The 22009-nt window shown below is 34.5% G+C and overlaps 1 protein-coding gene across 6 annotated transcripts in view; it reads right to left on the bottom strand.

The window, feature by feature from the left end:
* Positions 1–254: 254 nt before the first annotated feature.
* Positions 255–22009, bottom strand: part of LOC111060483 — a 133358-nt gene continuing 111603 nt past the window's right edge. Inside the window, exons 2-8 of one of the 6 annotated variants that reach the window (XR_005570430.1) lie at positions 17372–17516; positions 16791–16818; positions 14493–14606; positions 11191–11278; positions 9714–9874; positions 2209–2404; positions 255–624 (exon numbers count right to left, since the gene is read on the bottom strand). Coding sequence is in view for 5 of the 6 variants with exons in the window: in XM_039420768.1 (XP_039276702.1) it covers positions 586–624; positions 2343–2404; positions 9714–9874; positions 11191–11278; positions 14493–14606; positions 16791–16818; positions 17372–17488 (609 nt within the window). In the remaining variant the exon portion in view is untranslated. Of the gene's footprint in view, positions 625–2208; positions 2405–9713; positions 9875–11190; positions 11279–14492; positions 14607–16790; positions 16819–17043; positions 17314–17371; positions 17517–22009 lie in introns of those variants that run through there. The other 5 variants (XM_039420768.1, XM_039420767.1, XM_039420769.1 and 2 more) reach the window with 5 other exon arrangements.

The raw sequence follows: 22009 nt of genomic DNA, 5'->3' as shown, positions 1-22009 counted from the left end.
AGTTTACACAGCTTACATAATTCTTCCCAGAATTAAATTCTCTACAATTTATATTGCGAAAAATTATTTGTTTACTGGTCATTAAAGAAAGTTATTGGCCATCAAACGTAGAAGTCTTTGTTTTTCTACTTAGATTTTTTGGATATTTGAACTTTTTTCTCAAAAACTACTCACACTACAGCTTCCAGACTAGTTTTATTCAATTTTTCAGATATTTTTCCATATAAATCAAGTATGAGTTTCTCAAAAACTAGTCCCCTAACAATTCAGCATTGGTATATTTCACCAGAGGAACTGAATTCCGGGCGAAATCTTTCACCCTGTAAAGCTCGCTAATAAAGCGTTCATGAATATATGTTTATAAGAACTTTTTTTCTTATTTTCACCTCTACTATCACGTATCAAATTGTTTTACCATAATTAAGAATCACCCTGTATATTATTCTTGCTATTTGCAATCTAAGACAGATAAAAAATAATGAAATAGCTGTGCTATGGAGAAATGAATAACTTGAAGAATACAAATGGTACTTCACACTACAGAGTCACTCCAGGGCTCAGCTATTTAGATTGTTATGGTATCTATTACCAACAACCTTTTCTTGGTTGTTTTTGTGATTTCCCCTGAAAAAAAGGAGATAGTTTATATTATATCTTGAGATAACTATGTGAAATGCAACATGTCATGTCACTGAATGTACGAGGGTAGGCTGATAAGTAATGCACACATAGAGCACAAACTAAATAACCTTCAGAGGCGTGGTTGGTGGAATGTGGAGGTATCATTTATCCTCTACACGGCTGCGCAGTTTGAAGACATTCCAACTGGGTTCGCGATATGCTGTTAATTAATTCGCCGGCCATTTTGAATAAGGTCTTTAATGAGTTCATGATGATTATTGTCTGTGGTAGTGTAGTGATTGATCGTTCACTGCGTGTTTCATCAACAATTGATTGAGGATTTTCCAGGTTAGCAATCATGAAATTTCAAACCACATTGATTCACAATTTCACCTATCAACAGTATTGGCACAATAAACAGCCTTCAACCAATGGTGAATCTCACTGGGATTCATTTTCTCAGCAGTTGAAAATTCGATGACAGCGGGTTGTTTAATTTACGTTCACATAACAATGGAACATGACGCCATTCTTCCAACGCTTTCAAACTAGGCAGCCGTGTAGAGGATGAATAGAACTTTCATATGCTACCAACCACGCTTCTGATGGTTATTTAGTTTGTATGTACAATCATGGTGTGTACATTACTTAGCAGACTACCCTCATAGTATATCACTGAAGAGTTTTAAAGTACTACCAAGCTTTGCTTGATTATTGAACAAGCGAAATATGATAATTATTACAGTTCCATGGGGATCCTATTCCAATTATTGAAAAAAAAAAAATACTTTCTGCAGCTTCAAAACTTTTGTCCGTCATATATAGATCAAACTTCATTTTGAATCAAACTTAGCAAGATAAATGATACAAAAATGAAATGAATGAGTACCTATACATTGAATAATCAAGTGTTAGTGAACACTAAAAGTAGCTTTTCTACTCACAAATTTAATGGTTTTCTTTATGGATGAATTTCTTCCTGTGAGGTTTCATCAAGGATGAGGTTTATGTTTCGCCCTTACCAGACAATTTTAATGGAATCGGATCACATTCGGATCGCTGCGGTTGTACAAGTTACACCTGATATGCTGCTGGTAGGAGTGTTGCAAGAAATCGATTATCGGTGGGATGTATGTCGCATTATCAACGGCTGTCACATCGAGCCAAAATAGCACTACACCTCAAACTTGAAGTGTTTTGCAACAAAATGACACCTTTCTCAATTCTTTAAATCATTTCAATAAATATTTATGTGCTTTCAATGTAGTAAAGTTCTTTTAAAATAACTCTGTATATCGTACAGGTAGTCTATGTATTTTACTTTTTTACTCTGGGAATTTTCTATTATTAAGAGAAATGATTCCATATTGCTCACGAGTTACAATAATTCATCCATAATCTGTATTTTGAAGCCAAATTCCATATCGTAACAATAGAAGAGAAAAGAGTGTCATCTTGCGACTCACTGACAACAAACAATGTTCCCTCATGTTGGCAGTGCAGGATAAAATTAATTTGTAGTTTTATACGTATTTTGATCATTCCTTTTCACAGTATTTTCTACTACTACCGTATGTATTATTGTACCTTATCACTTATTTTGAAATCAATTATTCTCCATATTGTGCTTTTGATAGCCTACTGTATTGTACAGCAATGAATTTAGATTTTAATAAAACAGGAGAAAGGTGTCAATAATATGCGTATAATCGAACAACTACCGTAGTAGCCTGCGACTTCGCCTCTTCATATCCTCCAAAGAAATATATCCTTCCAGCAGCTTCTGTAACAAATAATTGAAAGATTAATGGTTTTATGAATAAAGCTTACACTCACATAGATGTGCGGAATTTTAATCAAAAGCAAACGATCACAGAATTTCACATTGTGTTACCTACAGTGTATAATATTCTAGACATTGAATCGCCCCCCTCTGGTCGAAATTCTGGATCCGCGCCTGGTAACCTCTATCCTGTCTTCAATCTTCAACTGAGTTACCGTAGGCCTATATCAACTCTCTAGAAGGATGATATAATTTCTGGAGTTGAGGTTCTCTGGAGAAAAGCATGACGAGGATTTCGAATGTGTATTATTCAGATGGAATCATGAGTCGCCGCATAAAGTCTGTCAGTCTGACAGTCTGTGTGATAAATCCCAAATAGCATCAGCTTTTTTAAATTGATGAAGAAATTCCAGAGATAGCAGGCGAATGATTCCAGCTGTCTAAATGATAAATCAAAAATAATTTTTTCATATGCACTTTCAATGTTATTTTCATATCCTGACAAAGGACGAAGGAGTGAGTCAATTTTGTTGTCCAACGAACTTGACCTGTAAAAAGATTCGAAGAATACTTGTTCAAAATTTGCTGATTGATCAATTCTTTCTAAAGTTACTGTCAAACATACAAACAGACGGAAACGACTTTTGCCTTCAGTAAGTCAAAAGTGAAAACTTGCTAACGCTCGTTCAACTACACACACTTTTACATCGCTCACCTCCAGAGACAGACAGACCTGACCAGTGGCTGGACATACCACTGGTTTTCCATTTATGGCAACATAGGATGGACACCAACTGTATGAGTATTGTTCCAAGGATGTATTATATTTTTGATGTCCTTCAGCGAGTTAGCCCAGGGTTGTGACCTAGTGCAATCTGATTTTTCATCATAAACCTACTTTGTTACAAACCTAGTGAGAATCGTTAGAGCAGTTTTCGAGATCCAGTGACATACAGACATATAAACAGAAATCGCTCACCTTATATTATAGGATTTGATTTTTAGGAATTCCAAATCAATTATGGCTTGTGTTTTGTCTTTGAACTGTATTGTATCTTCTATCATTCAAGAGTTTGCTATCCCTTTATAGGGGTCAGGTTACCCCTGACTTGGCAATTCGCCTTGAGACAGGTAGCCATAAACTGGTTAATATAGTCTTTCGAAAAGCTCTGAATTGGTTGATATGACTATTAGAAATGCCAGTCAATAGATACCCAAGAAAATGCTATGAAATTATGAGACAAGAATTAGCTCAAGGTAAGTAAGGGTCAGAGACACAAAATTCAAATAGAACTGGTTATATCAAGAAAGGAATCGATTCCATAATCCCTCAGGGAGGAACCTGTGGACCGATCAGGGGATAGAACTGATGAATACTTAACCTTCAGGCAGTCGCACTGTTGTAAAAAGTACAACAGTGTCAGTTTTTTTGCTGCACAAAACTATTGAATAGAGTGGTGTCAGTGAATGAGTCACCTATACATTCCAAAACTCTCCTCCCATCATTCCACTGAGTTGCAGTATCAACCGAGCAATGGTTCAGTCCTTAAGCCTAGTTTATATGATGCCAATTGGCGAGACAATCGTCATAAGGCAACTGACTGACATGAAATTATTGCTTTGTATAAACAGTTCAGGCCAATTGTCTTGCCAACTGACCCGACAATTGGCCCGAAATTCAACTGTCTCCGGGAGTAGACTATGGACAGTCAATTGGGCCCAGCGAGCCCCCCACACTACTCGGAATCTCAGTTGTCGCGACAATTGGCGCCGTGTGAACGGTTTAGGCCAGTAGCGCTGTCTTGGTTTTGCCAGTTCAGCTGTTTAGTCACAACAGATGATGAGAACTCGGACATTTTAGTTGTCAACTGACGTGCCAATAGTTGGCCATGTATGTTCTTGTTTAACTGGCCTGGCCTCTAACAATCCGCAACCACGTGATGACAATTGTCCAAAGACAACTGTCTCGCCAATTGTCATCGTATAAACTAGGCATTAGGTGACATTTGGTCGCGACAGTGCATAAGTCGCACTGTGCATAGGATAGGGAAAGACTGTATACGTTACTGTAAAGGGACCAATAACACAGGATTGATGGCTTTGCTTGATGTACCTTATTGGGCTATGAAATGGTAATTTCACATCATCCAAATGTTCGTGTCAATGGAAAAAGTAATTATACAATTAATTAATATGCTTTGACAGTGAACAGAGTATACATAACACTCGGGAAATTGGATGTTGTAAAAAATACAACACGCGACTGCTCGTGTGATCGAGTAGGGTCAATACCTACTATTACTTCTAGTAATAGTAATAGCACATATTGGTAGGGTGCGACTACCGGAAGGTTGAAAGAAGTGTTATACTTACCTATATAGTGGATAAGCATAGCGAGAACCTATTTAATTAAAATTTTAGCAGGGTCCTTAACTTTCATTCATTACCCAGGCATACATTTTTAAACCCAAATTTTGTAATAGTTGAACAACTGAATTACAAGTTGGCTTTTTTAAAACCCTGCTGTGTTTCCCAACTGAGACTAGCCAGTGACACATGCTTTTACTTGTTTCTTGGGGGAAAGGGTACTTAGATGAACTGCAGGGAGATCTGTCCAATATGCAATCTTAGAACCGACGAATCGGTACAAAATTTCTTACTGATATGCCCCATGTATAATGACGCAAAAAAACGATACATTGGTTGGCAAACTCATTAGAAATATTGTAATGGATTCAGATAAAGTTAACGTTTTTTTGTGAAAATTAAATGTTGTAAGAATAAATAATACCTATTTATTTTTTTTGTGTAGCAGCTGTTAGAACTAGATCATTAATTTTAAATACCACTGGCTGAATTTATACCCCTGTCTGAATCTATATCGCCTGTCCTGTTTCTTTTGTATGTGAATGATTTGAAATGTAAAAATGACCAATCCAAAATATGCTTGTATGCGGACGATGTCTCACTGCTAGTAAAGGGCGATACTCATAACTCTCTCCTCTCTGATTTAAGCACAGAATTAGAAACTGTAACCTTTGGCTCAAAGCAAATGGCCTTATTCTCAATTCTTCTAAAACGACCCCAATGAACTTTGTTCTATCATCACGGACTATGAATCCTTTGAATGGTTCAGAACTCCCTGCTCCTAATCACAATATTCCTGTCGGCACAGACACAAAATTTCTAGGAGTTACTATAGATGAGTCCCTGTCATGGAATACCCACATACAGCAGCTTTTAAAAAGACTCAGCTCTGCATCTTATGCCATAAATGTATTGAAAGACACATGCAGTCTGAGTGTCTTATTAGACGTTTACAGAGGGTATTTTGAGAGCTTAGTCAAATATGGGATAGTATTTTGGGGTGCTTCATCTCAATCAGACAGAGTTTTTAAAGCTCAAATGAATTTAATCAGACGAGTTTTCAATTTGAGGTGGAGACACACATGTAGGGACATTTTCAAAAACAAAAAATTCTCACTGTTCCCTCAATTTATATTTATGCGACTCTCATGTTGGCTTTCAAAACCTCAATAGCTTGCACAAAAGGAATGGAACTGTGAGAGAAACTAGAACTCAAAATTTATTATTTTACCCAATGCACATAACTTCTAAATTTGAAAAGGGAGCACTATGACTATACAGAGCAATTACGTTTTTCAACCATCTCCCAAACGAAACCAGAATCATAAATTCAAGGAAAAAGTTTTGACCTATTTGACACATAAAGCATTTTATTCAGTCCGAGAGTTTTTCGATGACCATTGACAGCTTCTCTTCCTGAGATCCAACCCATTAATACAAGGTACTTGATTCAATACGGTAATAGTTGGATTCAACAAGTGACCCTATCTAAGTTGTTAATCAACTTATTCAAGGCCTCCATTGTGTGTTTTAGTTCTAGTTCTAGAATGTTTATTCTAATTTATTGACTGTAATTGACTATGTTGATTCTAATCTAATATGTATATTGACAAAGCAGAAATTCTCTACATACTGTAAATGTGATGTAAAGAATGTAATTGCTAATGTGACGTGGTGTTGTAGCACCATGGAATACTTTGGAAATAAATAATTGAGCTTTAATAGAATTGTCAAATGGAAAGGATAGATAGCCTAGTCAAGGTACCGCTCAAGTAAAATCGAATGTTATTTGTGATAAAGAGTAATCATGTTATCTATTAAGTGATAAGAGAACCATGCAAAATTGTAATTAAACAATAATGAGAATTCTTTGGCAGTAAATAAAATTATAAAGCGGCTTGTTTATTATTGGTAGATTATAAAAAATAAAAGATTGCATGTACATTTTGAGGTTAGAATCTTTGTTTTGATTTGATGCATCAATTGATCTGGGATCAATCGACAGTTTTTTGAATTGATACCTAACAAACCAGCTGATTGCTCAATCAACTATTATGAATTGAATTATAATTTTTACTCATAAAATATAGGTTTATATTATATATACTAGGGAAGGTTTATGTAAATAGATAAGGACAACTATTATTGTTACACGAGTTTCTATTGAAATCTAAAAAAGTATGAAAACCAAGAGTACACAAAGCTCACATAAAAAAATATATGTATATTGTATTATAGCATCATATATCGATATATATTTATTAGAACACTCTCAGACTATTACTTAACTTATCTATTCAGAAATTTTTATTTATCTTTGTATAACTGAGTTAGGAAAACCCTGAATCTCAAAGAACCAATTACATATCACGTCTTACTAAGATTAGAAAGCCAATCAGAAGGAAGCTTATAAATCGTTTAAAGAAGAGATGGAATTTTTCTGAAAATCACTCTCTCTGGCTTGTGATCTAGACCTGTGAGGAGCACATGGAGACTAGGGTTTTTTCTTCCTATTAATTTTTAAAAAGCCAATCCCCTTTTAAATGTCAAGTATATGTGATTAATGTTTGATTATTTGTGAACTCAGTGTTGTTAAAGAGTTCTTAATTGTAATTTATTCCCGTAAATATATTTTTAATACTGAGAGAGATTTATAAGAAATCTGGACCATACACGAGCCCAGCGGAGACGAAAAGGACCAGCCTAATTAATTATTGAAGATAATTAATTATTCTACAAGAACTTCAAGAACATTGTTATAGTGAGTGTGCGAAATTTGTCTTAAATGAGCTCATTTATTAAGAAGGCCTTTAGCAGTGAATTGGGGAATTGATCAAAGCGCTATATAAGTTTATTCAAGTTTAAGAAATTTGCAACGTGTTGAATACTATCATATAGTCCATAAGAACTTTTTTATGAATTTATTTGATTTATGTAGGAAGCTTATTTCCATGCACAGCACGAACTCATAAACCCTGAGATTATTAAATTGTTATTTTTATTAATTATTATTTTGTTCATTGATCAAAGTATGTCCTGTTAAATCTACAGACCGAACAGGTTTCAAGTTGTAGAGTTCTGAACTGACTTGAAGTCCACGTATCAGTGTTAAATATACAAATATATATTTTTACAACTCACAACACTGTGAATGCTAATAAACCTTGTGATAATTATTCAAATATTAGAAAATTTATTTATTTAAAGAAAATTATAGATATAAGAATATTTTATATATGTTATTTTATGGGAATATATTTCATGTTTTATGTCAGCATACAAAATCTTAGAAGTTTTTATTATTTCCTAATTCATCTCGTGATATATAGTTTGAGCTGTCTTGGTACCAAGCAATATTCTTCTGCAGCATATAAAATCAGTGAATCAATTAATATTGATCTTATTCAGAGCATTTATCACTTATCATCCTTTGATGATAGTCATACTATTCAGCCAGAAAAATCTTACTGATAATTATATTAATAAGTCTACAGTATATCATATAAGGATCCAGAGAACACCAGTTGTAAGTTTCAAGGAATTTCAAAAAGGGTAAATTGATGCATACCTATATTCATGATGAGCGTTTTAAAAATCAACTAGAAAAGTCATGGTTGGTCTTCATTATTCTTGATTGAATATATGGTTACTGATAATCAGTCACCAACTATCTTTTTGATTTCCTTATTGGTATTCTTCCAGAACTTCACGGAAGTAGCAGTAAGAATTATCGATCACCAGTCATTGAACCCTAGGGTGATTCAATATATTTGGAGTATTCATGCAACTACTACTGAGCTAGAGCTGTGGTTTGAACCCAGCATTTTTGCGAGCCGGACGACCTTAACATATTGCAAATTTATTTGTAAAATAGGGATTTTAGCAACCGCTACGGTATATATCAAATATACCGCACCACATATGAATGGTTGGCAATTTACCACTTTACACTAATAAAGAATTTGAATATGAATTTGAATTTGATACCGACACTTGGACTCAATTTCGAAATAATAATAGTCATGTCAATATATTGAATAGACTAAGTAAAATAGCAACAATACTCGAAAAACCTTATTATGAAAAAGTTATTCAATCATGTAAATCAATTAATTTATTGTATTATTAAATACTATGTACTCAACTCTTTGTATATAGGGCATGGCCCTGATTACAAATAAATGATATTGTATTATATATCTTTTATTATAACAAAATAATAACAATAATGAAATAGTCCAATGAATTTCCAGTTAAATTTTTTTGCAAAATAATTGAAACAAGTTTCTTCAAATATTTCAATTTGACAAAATTTTCAAAAATGCCATACCTGAATTAACAATGGATGCAGTGTAAGTGTATGGTAACTCATTTTATGAAAGAAGAGGATGTAAAATTAATTCAATTCTCACAGAAATTCTTTAATATTAATCTAACTTCTGAATTGAAATGTGTTTCTTCCAAATTCCAAAATAATCAATCAGATGAAATCTAACTAAAAGAATAAAACCAACTGCTTGCTCTACCATAAAATGCTGAGCAACAACAATTTTACAGTCTTCCAGAACTGGGAACTGGTGGATCGCTCCCTTTTTCAAAAGTTTTAAATGTAGTAATTTAAATAAATATTTTTCTATGTATCAGGTTTTTTCAAATCACAATTCGCAATTATTATAACAAATGGTGGATGCACCTATCCGGATCATAATGTTACAACAGTGGAGCCTATGATGAATGTGACTAACATATTTATATTTTTTTTTCATACTAATATTATTTTAATTGATTAATATCTCATACTATTTTTCATCAATTGAACATGATTGGGACTATACACGGAATATGCTGAAAGTCCTAGTTTCCACATTTCAGTGATTGACTGTCACTTTCAGGTTATTTTGAGCTTAGGCAGATAGTCCAACTTGAATATTAATGCACTCACCATTCCATTTAATAAGCGCTTTGTTGTTCAAAATATTAATAGCATCTTGTCCTGGTAATGATAATGTATCCTTCAACTGTTTTTCACCGAATTCACTCACCTCCTTAGCAGTACCATCTTGTTTGTAAGTGATGCATATCTCAAGTGCTTTTGCCAGGAAACTGAAAAATTGAAAACCTTCAATATAATATTATACAGAATCTTTCCAAACTCCTAACCAATATTTTAGGGCATTATTCCTGGACAAGAAACATATCTCAATATCATTTTTAAACTTTCAGGAAGTCCTTAGTTACTCTCACAGACATCAGTTTGTTTTTTCACATACTATTTTTTTTCTCAACAATGACAGAACAAAAAATGAGAAATGGAAATGGAACTCTAAACAAGATGACAACAAGACAGATCTACAAAGAATAATGCCAAATTTTCAAATTCATAAAACAAAATGGCGGCCATTTAAAATTTTGTTCCTCAAATAACCAAAAAGCCATTGAGTTTACAAAAAAATCACAAACTTATTTTTTAACTAAATTTGAAACAAATTGATTGATACATCATTCTAGTAAATTTGATACAAATTGATTGACACATCATTCTCCAATTTTGAACAAATTAAATATATTGAGTGGGATATGGCAGTTTTAGTGATAGGTGACCTTTAAGAGAGTTATGTAACTTCATATTATTGATTGGAATAATTTGAAATCGCTTACAAATAACAGGCAATGCAAATGTAGATTTCTGCATTTTGAGGCGACTTTATCAGCATGCCTTGGTGTGCACTGAAATAAGCCTCAAGGGGTTTTCTCTGAGGTAATAAGCCCATCACTAAAGCTGCCATAACACACTTAATCTTTACAAACAAGTTGTAAATTTGAATTGTAAAATCGCTTTCCCATGGTTAAGAATCCATCTAAACCTGTAGGTCCATTATCTATTATTATCATAACCCATAATGGCTCTCCCTCAATTTGTATTGCTGTTCCCTCCGTTTGTTCTCACTACATACTCTGTGGTGTATTGACCGTTGAAATTCAAACTGTACATTGAAAAACAACACAACACCACCAGAACTAATCAGTTGAGAAACAGAGAAAGGTGCTCAGATACCGAAAATTTATATAAGTATATTTTTCATTCAGCCAAAATCTTTATTGCATACTAATATCATAAAATTGATTAATAGAGTAAATTGATAATAATACCGTATACCTATGTGAATGTATCCTACTTTGTTTAATTCTTTGCATCGATTTTATTTATGGCAAATAAACAATTTGAATTTGAATTGCTTTGCAGACTTAATCTAATAAAAATGAAAGTTTTTGAATTTCAAACTATTTTCAGATTCCAGTTCAATGGATTATGTCACTATATATAGTGGCACAACTATTGACCAAGTAATTCTACTGTTGAGAATAATTTATCAATTATGAATGACTGTTAAGAATGAATAATCTACCAAATGACTTACCCTGCATTCCGGATCAGAAATTTAACGAAGCCATCTCTATTCAAAACTCTGCCTCCTTGTACTTCCTTCAATAATTTTTGCACAAATTCTATAAAAGATGATGAATATGAGTGAACTTGTGATGGAAGTAATAAAGTTCAGAGATACTACTAAACAGCTCGGCCGGGGCTTTGGCCACTGCACCACAAACACTTGCATTTGCAAGTTGACTTGCAAGTCACTGCAAGGTTCTTGGGTTCTTACGATTGGCTGATTCAAGGTGGAAGTTGTTGATCCTATTTCTACTTTAGAAAATTATTAATCCAAGATCCTCTTGTATGACTTGTTCATTGATGGACCTGTCTCATTTGGCTGCCTGAACATGAGTAAGATTCACAGCTTTTTGATAATGAGAGCTGTGAGCATTGGTCTCTGAATTGAATGATATGGTTAATGTCAACGCGAAATAATGACAAATAATTAGTTATCCCACAAAGTTATCTTTTTGTGGGGTAGGCTACCTATGTAAGGAATTGAGAAAAAAATAAACCTTCCCCCTGGCCAAGACCTATTCATCGTTAAAATGTTATTATCCACATGTCAAGATGGGTGTTATCAACACATTGTAATGCATTTGCCTGTGTCTGACATCGGGCTCAGAGTGAACGATTTGTGAATCACGGACATGGCATGATTGCTCACCTCATGAATGTGAGGTGTAGTTGTGTCAGAAATTGCTTGTCAAACCTCCTGGAAATCGAAACCCAGGTAAGGATGGTCAAGCAATTCCTGAATGGGGAGTAATAATAATGATAATGATAGTAATAATAATAATATTAATAATGATCATCATCAGTTTCTAGGAGTCTTAGAGTTTCTCATAGCTTCTATATGGATGATCTAAAGCTTTATGACAGATCCCCAGAGCAACTGCAGGGTATGATTGAGCTAGTCTCTGCCTTCAGTCAGAACATTTGCATGAAGTTTGGATTGAGTAAGTGTGCTGTGCTGCATGTGAAGAAGGGTCAACTGAAAATGCAGAGGGATGAACTGAGAGCACTGAATAGTGAGATTTCAGAGCTCAAACAAGGACAGTCATAGTGAGTACTTGGGACATCTGAAAATCTCAAAAACAGAAGTGCTCACAAAAGTGGAAGATGAATTCTGCAGCAGACTTGATAGGGTGCTAAAAGGAAAACTATCTGCAAAGAATTGCATCAAGGCTGTGAATACGTGTGTGATCCCAGCCTTGACCTACAGCTTTGGTTTTCTGAAGTGGTCAGATACTCAATTGGAGCAGATTGATAGGTATGTCAGGACAAGGACAACTAAATTGAGGATGCATCATCCACGTGCTTGATTGTACCTATCAAGGAGTATGGGAGGTCGTGGTTTGATGAGGGTATCAAGGTTGTGTGTAAATCAGGAAATGAATTTAAAATTTTATTCCCAGAATGCTGATTCAGATTTGTTTGTGAAGGTATGCCAGCTGGATAATGGTTACACAGCCCTTGATTTAAGAAACCAAAGCAGGATGGAGCTGCTATCTGCTCAAGACCTAAAAGGAGGATGGTGGACAAGGGAGTTACATGGACGGTTTCATGGACACCTTTATTCAGAGCCAATAAGTCAAGAGCTTGTATGTGGCTAACAGTGGGGAGTTTGCTTCCAGAGACTGATTGTACAGGCGATTCAAGATCAAGTGACAGCAACAAATGCTTATAGGAGGCATATAATGGGAGACAGGACCATAAGTGACAAATGCAGGATGTGTACCAGTGCAGTAGAAAGTATCAAACATATTGCATATGGTTGCTCAGTGCTAGTGACAAGAGAGTATATGTTGTGCCATAAAAATGTGGCAAAAAATTGTGCACTTGGAGCTGCAGATCATGTTTTGGAATATTGCAGAGGTCCCCCCTATTATAACTATCAGCCTACTCCTATGGTTGAGTTCAATCACGTCAAGATCCACTGGGATGTCCAAATGATTACAGACAGGCGAGTAGTACACAAGAAGCCTGACATCCTAGTATTGGATCAGCTGGAGAAGAGGGCTTATATAATTGATATCGCTGTACCTTCAGATGAGAATGCTCAGAAGACCAGAGGCGAGAAAATCAGGAAATACCAAGAGCTATCAGAGCCAGAGGCGGGTACAATCTCTCAGGAACTTCTTTCTCACACACAACTCATTGCTGCATCAGGTTGTTGTAGCTGCTGATGATGGCTACAAGCCTCTCGATCTTTGTCACTCTGAAGTGATGGATCTAGGATTGGATAGAGACCACATTGCTACCATTTGCCAGAGGTGGCTAGAGAAGCCTCTGCATGGACGCTATGTTCACGATCTGAATAGCCCATATATTTGCCAGGAATCATCCAATGCTTGGCTCAGTTGGGGGGGCATCTTTGCAGAGACTGAAGGATTCATGGTGGCTATCCAAGATCAGTGTCTTGCTACCAGAAACTATTTGAAATGCATAGTTCGAGAAAGTCTTGACAATAATGATACATGCTGCAAATGCCACCAGGCATCTGAAACAGTCCAGCATGTGACAAGTGCATGTCAGGCTTTGGTGGCAACTAACTATCTTCACCGGCACAACCAGGTGGCAAAGATCATACATCAGCTTAGCATGCCTGCACAACCTGTTACCAAGCTCAGTACTGTATTACCAATATACTATACTAGTGCAGTTTTGATGAATGCTTCTTACAAGCTGTACTGGGATCGGTCAGTTCTTACAGATGAAACAATAGCCCAAAATTGACCGGACATTATACTCATAGATAGGCAGAAACAGACCACCTCCCTCATAGACATTGACATTCCCAATACACATAATCAAAAACAGTGTAGTGAAGAGAAAGTTGTCAAATACCTGCCTTTGGCAGATGAGATAAAGCAGCTGTGGGGCAGAAAAACGTTGCAATTGTGCCATTATTGATGTCAGCAACAGGGATGGTACCTAAGGTTTTGGCTGATAAGTTGGGATAATCAGCATGGGTGTTAAATCTAATGCAAAAAGCAATCATACTATGTACAACATCAATTGTTAGAAGTTTTTTGAATATTCCAAAATAGATAAAAGGTGTCATTTTGCTTAGTAGCCAATGCCACCTTCTTTCTCAGTGAAATGGAGACAAAACACACAACATAATAACAATAATTGTTTGTCTATTCTTAAACCTAGCAGCAGATATTAATTGAAGTCTTGTCATAGACCGATTTTGATGAAAAACTCACATAGCAATGTAATAGAAAAATGGAAATAACAATTATTCTATAATGTCCATTATACTATGTATATTCCACTCACCATTATTTGGGTATTTTCTATTCAACGTGCTCACAGTTGATTCACCCAGAGTTTCTACTGGTTCTTGTGCAGAACCCCCTCCATTGGCAATAAATGTTAAACGAGTCATAATGCCTGAAAATGTTCAACATCTTCCCAGTTAGTTGATAAAATGAGCAATGGAATTCAAATAATATTGCTCATTGAATTTGCATATAAAAGGATGACCATTGTGATTGCTGTCCAGAAAAACTAGGCAACTCAGTTTTGGGTAACATATTAGTCTATTATGATCATGTTGACTGCTAGACCTTGTTAGTTCTGCTTTAGCACCATCTAATTTTTTTAATTAAGATTTTCCAATGCTGAATTAATAACAGCTACCAACTCTGAATATAAATCATTAAATTCAATATCATTATCTGGGTTCAACTCAACTTCTAATTCAATAACAGTACTTTCCACCTGGGAGTACTGTTCAACAGTAGCTGGTATCAAACTAGCCAATGCTCTAAATTGTTTGGAAATTTCCTTATCAGACAAATTTTTTATAAAGTCATGAGCACTAAATTCTTTGGAATAATTTTTACTTTCCTTGCCCTATTACCTATTATAGGTGAGGAAAGTATTGCTTTCCAAAAAAAGGTACCCTAATTTCATGTTTTCTATAAGTTTCATTACTTTCCTTGCCCTATTACCATAGGTAATGAAAGTATTGCTTTCCGAAAAAAAAATTAAGGTACCCCAATTTCTAAATTTCTATATGTTTCAAGGTTCCCTGAGTCCAAAAAAGTGGTTTTTGGGTATTGGTCTGTATGTGTGTGTGTGTGTGTGTGTGTGTGTGTGTGTGTGTGTGTGTGTGTGTGTGTGTGTGTGTGTGTGTGTGTGTGTATGAGTGTATTTGCGTCTGTGTACACAATATCTCATCTCCCAATATATTAACGGAATGACTCGATAAGCTCTATCAACTGCCACAAGTCCCATATCTGTAAAAAATTCAGTCGTCTGCCCCATTTATGCAAAGCTTGATTTTAGATTCTTAATTATCAAACTTCAGATACAATTTAAACAAAAAATTGGAAAAGATTGAGCATGAGAATCTCTACAATTAATGTTCCACGTAACATTTTCACCTAAAATTAAAAATAAACTCGAAAATCGAGAAAATGTGATTATCCAATTGCAAACTATTGACAACTATTGATTCTATTAAAATGATTCACTATGAAGAGATAGCAGACATCGTGTGTCTCCAGCGTTATTACCCTGTCACCAGCTGGCTCTAATCTTTGAAAAGTAGACTTGAGATGCGCGGGAACACTACCGTAGCGTCAGGTGATCAATTTTCATAACGGCAAGGAAATTGTGTGAGTGCGCCACACCAGATTTTTCTAGTTGAGCTCTGTTAATGCGAACTCTGTGAATGATTGACAATTATAGCAATACCATTGCTGATCAAACGTGGACCTCACTGTAGATCTAGATCCCTACAGAGTTGAGTTCGATGTTTTGAACTGGCAGTATTATATAGTCCAGTGGCCCTCCGCCGATATAGTCCACCTGGACTGTCCTGAACATTTCACTGGTAGCTTGCATAAGGAATTGAACAGGACAAGGTGGATGAGGTAGTGGAAGAGGGGAACTCACTTTCCAAAGCACTTTATCTCATCAGGACACTGATTTCTGAACATATAATTTATAAACAACTATCTTCCTTGCTAAAATTGAGATAAATTAATTCAATGTTAACTTCAATCAATCTCAAACAATAAACAAAGATCTACTTTCATGCTCTGGACTGTTCTTGAATTTTCATCTTCCTCTCTTATTTGAATTGGTAGCACTGCAATTTTGTTGATATAATCATATGAATCTATGAATTGCAGTTATAAAATTGAATCTATTACCAGTTTATCATATTCTAAAACTACTGTTCAAAACAATTTTACATAATTTTCAACAAAAATTATTTTTCTGTAATATGAAGATTCGACGGTTCAAGGCCAATATTTTATACGGTAATCGTTTTGACTGTTCCTTAATCTTGAAAGAACAACAAGAGATAGATCAAAATTGAAACAATCCTATGTCATATGAAAAGCTAGCAGGATGTCCAGTCATGGGTTTGTTCTTGGCCTGTCCCTGGAAGAAGACAATGACAAAGTGTATGGAGTGAAAACCTCACTCAGAAAATTGAAATGTTTCCATCCACTAACTGGTTGGAGGGGATCCACAAATTCTAGCTGGCTGCATCCACAAATTAATTTTTTTTGTTTGTGATGTGCTTTTGGAAAAATAAAATTCATTCAATCAACTTACCTTTGATGACTTTATTGAAAATTTCAACCTGAAATTAAATGTATTTAATTAGTCTGGTAACTATGTACAACATCATATTGCAATAACAACAAGTTACCACAGGAGAAGGAGCCTTCTTTGTTCTTCAAAAAGGAGCAAGGAAATGAAAATATAACAAAGAAGGGAACAAAAGAAACCTATCTCCTTTCCTTCATGGTAGAACATAGACTGGATTCAATTTTTTTTATTATTTATTAAGCATAGTTTAACAAACTGTAACTTGGAGCAGTATAGATGCAGACTGACTGGGAGACAGATTCCTAGTTTCTTGGTGTGGCGAGGTGGTGGCGGTCGAGCTGATATTGGAGTAAGCAACCTGTGTCTCTCCCTCAAGATTCCGCTTCTGCAGGGGGAACACCACAAAATTGAGAATTTGCCCCTACCCCGCTATATATTCCAGTTTGAGCACTATGCCTAGAGTGAAAGTCATGAAGATGATATAGGATGGATGTGTCTTAGTTTGACACTGGTGTATACTGACAGCAACTCTTTCTAGCCTGAACCATATAGTTAGATAATAGTTAAAACATTCTCTCTCTCACCTTTGAAGAAGGTGTTGGTGGATATGAAATGGTTGTAGAAGAGCTGAGTAATACAGATGATGAATAGAAGATGATGATGACCAATTGAGTCGACTGGATGATATCCAATGCTTCCATGATTTCGTTTGCTTTGAGATTGAACTTCCTGGAAAATTAAGTGGGAATACTGAATTGATACTTGATCATTATTTATTAACACAATTAAAATTGTTAGAAAACATTGAACATTAGAAATATAGTGAGGTTCAGTTTATAATTTCACCATCTGCATGATTAACATTGGTGTTTCTCTCCTTGTCTAGTAAAGCAGGCAGCGCTATAAATCATTGTGGGAAAACGATCTGGCAACGTTGCGGGGATATAGAAGGATAGCGCTGTCTGCTTTACTAGACAATGATAGCAACACCAATGTTAACCAGATGCTGACATTATAAATGACCTGAACCTCACTATATTTCTAATGTTCCATGTTGCTTTTTCGTAGAAAACTATTAATTAACTATTATAACAACTATAACTATTATTAACAACATTTTTCTATAACTCTGGTGTAAACGTGGCCTTAGTGATGGTATTATCGTGGATGATCCATTGTAATTTATTTCAAATTATTTTCTAAATTGATTGCCGTGCTACCAGTTTCTCCTAAATAGGTTGGATAGCATTTTTCACCTATTAACCTAAGGAAAGTTATCGGCTCCAAAATAGTAGATTCTTGATAAACTATGAATGGATCTATTGCTTATGAATGAGAAATCCAGTTTTCAGAGCAAACAAACTTATAATCTTCAGAAGAATTTTGGCAATATACAACACAAATTCACAGAACAACACTTAACATAATATAGCATCATTACAAGCTAAAATACTTATCCAATTTATATAGTTGAAAACAATGGCTATAGGCTTGTAGACACACAAATCAAAATATACAAACTTAAAACACCATACAACTGTTCAAAACTCAATTTAAAACATTATAAATTCCAATTAAACAGAAAAATATTCAGAGAGCACAAAACACCTTCATAGCCAGCCACCATTTTTTAGAGAGGAAGAAGCAAGCACAAAGTATAGAGCAAAAGACCACACCTCAAAATCAGTGATGACTTCATGAACATGTCACCAAAAAATTATAAATTACAAGTTTAGAATTTACATTTTACATTTGTTCTCAATAAAACTTTATTTCGAAACTGTTATTTCAAATTTATATATCCTCTATATGATCTGACTCTGTTTACTCTGTTTCGGTGATACCATGGAATGTGCAACACAATTATTTACAATCAATTCTCAGTCAAAAAGTTGTCCGCATATCGATTACTCTGATATTTACTATCAAGTTTTATAGATCTTGAATTGAAGATACGATTTTAATCGAGAAAAAATGTAATATTACATGATTTAAATTTGATCCCAGTTATACATATTTTCAGATCATATAATTTATGCTTAAAAACCGATTAGAAGCATTCAACTTCAATTCTTTTTTTTTTTTTTAAGATTACGTCCTAAAGACTCCAGTCATGGAGTATAAGACAAGTCATGTTATTACATAATAATTCTAACACTAAGTAGTTCAACCTAGTTTAGGTTTGAAAGGAATTCTTGTACACTATAAAAAGCTCTATCAACTAAATATTTTTTAATTTGTTTTTTGAAAATCTTCAAATCATCATTACTTTTCAAGATTTGAGGTAGCTTGTTATAAAATTTCCTACCAATATAATCTGGTTTTTGTTCAAATAACCTACTATTGTGACCCATTATATGATAATCTGCTCTGTTCCGCGTATTATACTCATGAACATCTGAATTCTGGATCACACCACTCGTTTTCACATGCATTACAACTTCATATACATACAAAGATGGCACAGTTAATAGACCAAGCTTTTTAAATAAAGGCCTACAAGAGTCTAACCTATTCACTTTCTCTGTACATCTGAGTGCCTTCTTTTGAATCTTAAACACCCTGTCCATATTTTGTTGAGATGAATTACCCCATACTAAAATAGCATACCTAATATGAGATAGTATAAGTCCATGGTAAGCAGTTAACAGTAGTTTTTTATCATTCAGCCTAGCAAGCTGCCGCAGGACAAATACCCCAGATGATATCTTATTACATATCCTCTCAATGTAAGGATGCCATGTTAATTTCCTGTCCAATAAAATTCCCAAGAATGCTACTTTCTCTTCTTGGTCTAATTCATTTTCCTCTACAAACACATTTATTTCTCTATCCTCTACTGAATTATATTTACTTTTGAATTGTAGGAATTGACATTTCTTACTATTTATTGTTAATTGCCTTTGCTTCAAGAATTGGACAATTGACTGTACTCCAGTAAAAGCATTTATTTCTAGACTATCTAATAAATAATTGTTAAAGATAAGCGATGTGTCATCAGCAAACAACAGAGCTCTGTGATCTTTTAACTCTTTTGGTAATTGGTTCACATACAACAGAAACAGTAAGGGACCCAGAATTGAGCCTTGAGGTACTCCAGCCTGGACCTCCAGTTTTTGAGATTTAATTTTTACTATTTCATTCCCATCCACCTTGGTAAGCTCAACACACTGGTTTCTACCTATGAGATATGATTCAAACCATTTTAGTTCTATACCATTCACACCTACAGTTTTTATTATTTCCAATAATATTCTATGGTTCACACAATCAAAAGCTTTGGATAAATCAAGAAATATTGCGGCTGCCTTCTCACCTGAATCTATTATATCTATTAGTCTTTCAACAAGGGATACTATTGCAGTCTTAGTAGATTTCCCTTTCTGGAACCCATGCTGTTCATCACATATGAAATTAATTTCTTCCAGGTGCATCAATAGCCTATTTAAAACTACTCTTTCAAAAATTTTACTTATTACATTTAGAATACTAATGGGTCTATAATTTTCAACTCTTTCAGAATCACCGCTCTTGAAAATTGGCAAAATTTTTCCTTGTTTCAGATCATCAGGGAAAATACCCTGCTCTAGTGAAGTATTAAGGAGATGCAATAGAGGGTCCAGTAATTCATTTTCACATTCTTTTAAAATTTTGCTTGAGACCCCATCCAATCCTACTGTTTTTTTGTTATTCAAATTTTTTATTATTCTTGACAACTCATCTCTTGATAATGGATGAAATTTAAATACCTTTTCAATTGGCTCAGAATTTAATGTAGTTGTATTATAAGTATTAGTGTTCAGTGACTTTTGGAGATTATATGCAACCTGTTGATAATACTTATTGAAAAAGTTACAAATGTCTATACTATCATCCATATAATTTCCATGTTCATCGATTATCCTAGGGACATTAGTAACTGTATCTTTTTGAGCTGCTCTCCTATTTCTATTAATTACCTCCCAAACAGCAGAATATTTCCTAGCTCATATTGCTGAATTTCTTTCACAAAAGTTTTTTTTCTGCTTGGATTCTGGCCCTGCAACTTAACATCTAAAATTTGATAGTTATGATCTGATAGATCTGAGCTACCTAACCTGACATTACAACCTTCTATATTTGTGAGGATATTATCAATAATTGTCTGTGAAGTTCGAGTTACTCTTGTATATTCGTGGACCTTAATTTCTAAATTATTCATATTAATAATATCTCTAATATCCTCTGTCATTTTATCCTGCCTGGCAAAATCGGTATTGAAATCTCCTACTACTATAACATTTGTGAAACGAGCGGTTGTAATTTCCAATAGTGTATGGAGCAGCTCACAAAATTTTTGCCAGTCTCCATTTTGGTGACCTATAGATACCTAACACTGCTACCTCAAATCGATCATCAATTTTTAACCTTAGTCCCGTCACCTCTAAATCCATCTCAACAGAAAATCTCTTAACAAAATCCAGTTCATAAGTTTGGGTATGTTTAGCATTGCTAGTGAATATACATACACCACCACTTCTATGAGCTATTCTACAAAATTCTGATCTCTCAGTGAATAGCCTGGAATCCTAACTTGATTTATTTCCTTTATTTTTAAGCCATGCTCTGTGAAAATAACAATGTCAGGATCCTCCTGTTTAAGAAATACTTCTAATCTGTCAATTTTGTTGCGAAGATACTGAATATTTTGATGATATAAATACTAAAAACCTTACCATCTTGTGCTACTCTATCTCTAGCATTTGTAGCTATTTCCCTTTCCCTGTTTTGAGCCAATTTACTAAAAAATCGTTATTTGTTTTTTTGACTGTTTTTAAACCAGAGGATTGCAAACGGCTTTCAATCAGCTCTGTCAATCTATTACAAAAGATTACTTTGCCAGATCGATTTAGATGCAACCCATGATTAGTGAAGTTATGTCTTTTCAGCCTTTCATTTAGAAAACAAATCCCCAGTTGTTTAGAATTCTTATTTTTTAGGCTGTTGATTGTATTATGGATTGATTTGTTTGTCGAATTGATTGCTTCATTTAATTCTGGCCTATCAAACCTATTAGGAATAGTACTTATTATTAAGTTTGTTTCTTGATGTTACCTCACCTTCAACTTTCTCTCGTTGTTTTTTTAATAGCCTTTTTTCTTAATTTGCTTTTTAAAGCTTAACTGGAAAGTGTTGAATTACTTTTTTGTGAACTTGGCGATTTCATTTTTTACTAAGAGTTT

This window comes from Nilaparvata lugens, chromosome 2, assembly GCF_014356525.2.
Source record: "Nilaparvata lugens isolate BPH chromosome 2, ASM1435652v1, whole genome shotgun sequence".
NCBI lineage: Eukaryota > Metazoa > Arthropoda > Insecta > Hemiptera > Delphacidae > Nilaparvata > Nilaparvata lugens.
This window is presented reverse-complemented; position numbering and strand designations above follow the sequence as displayed.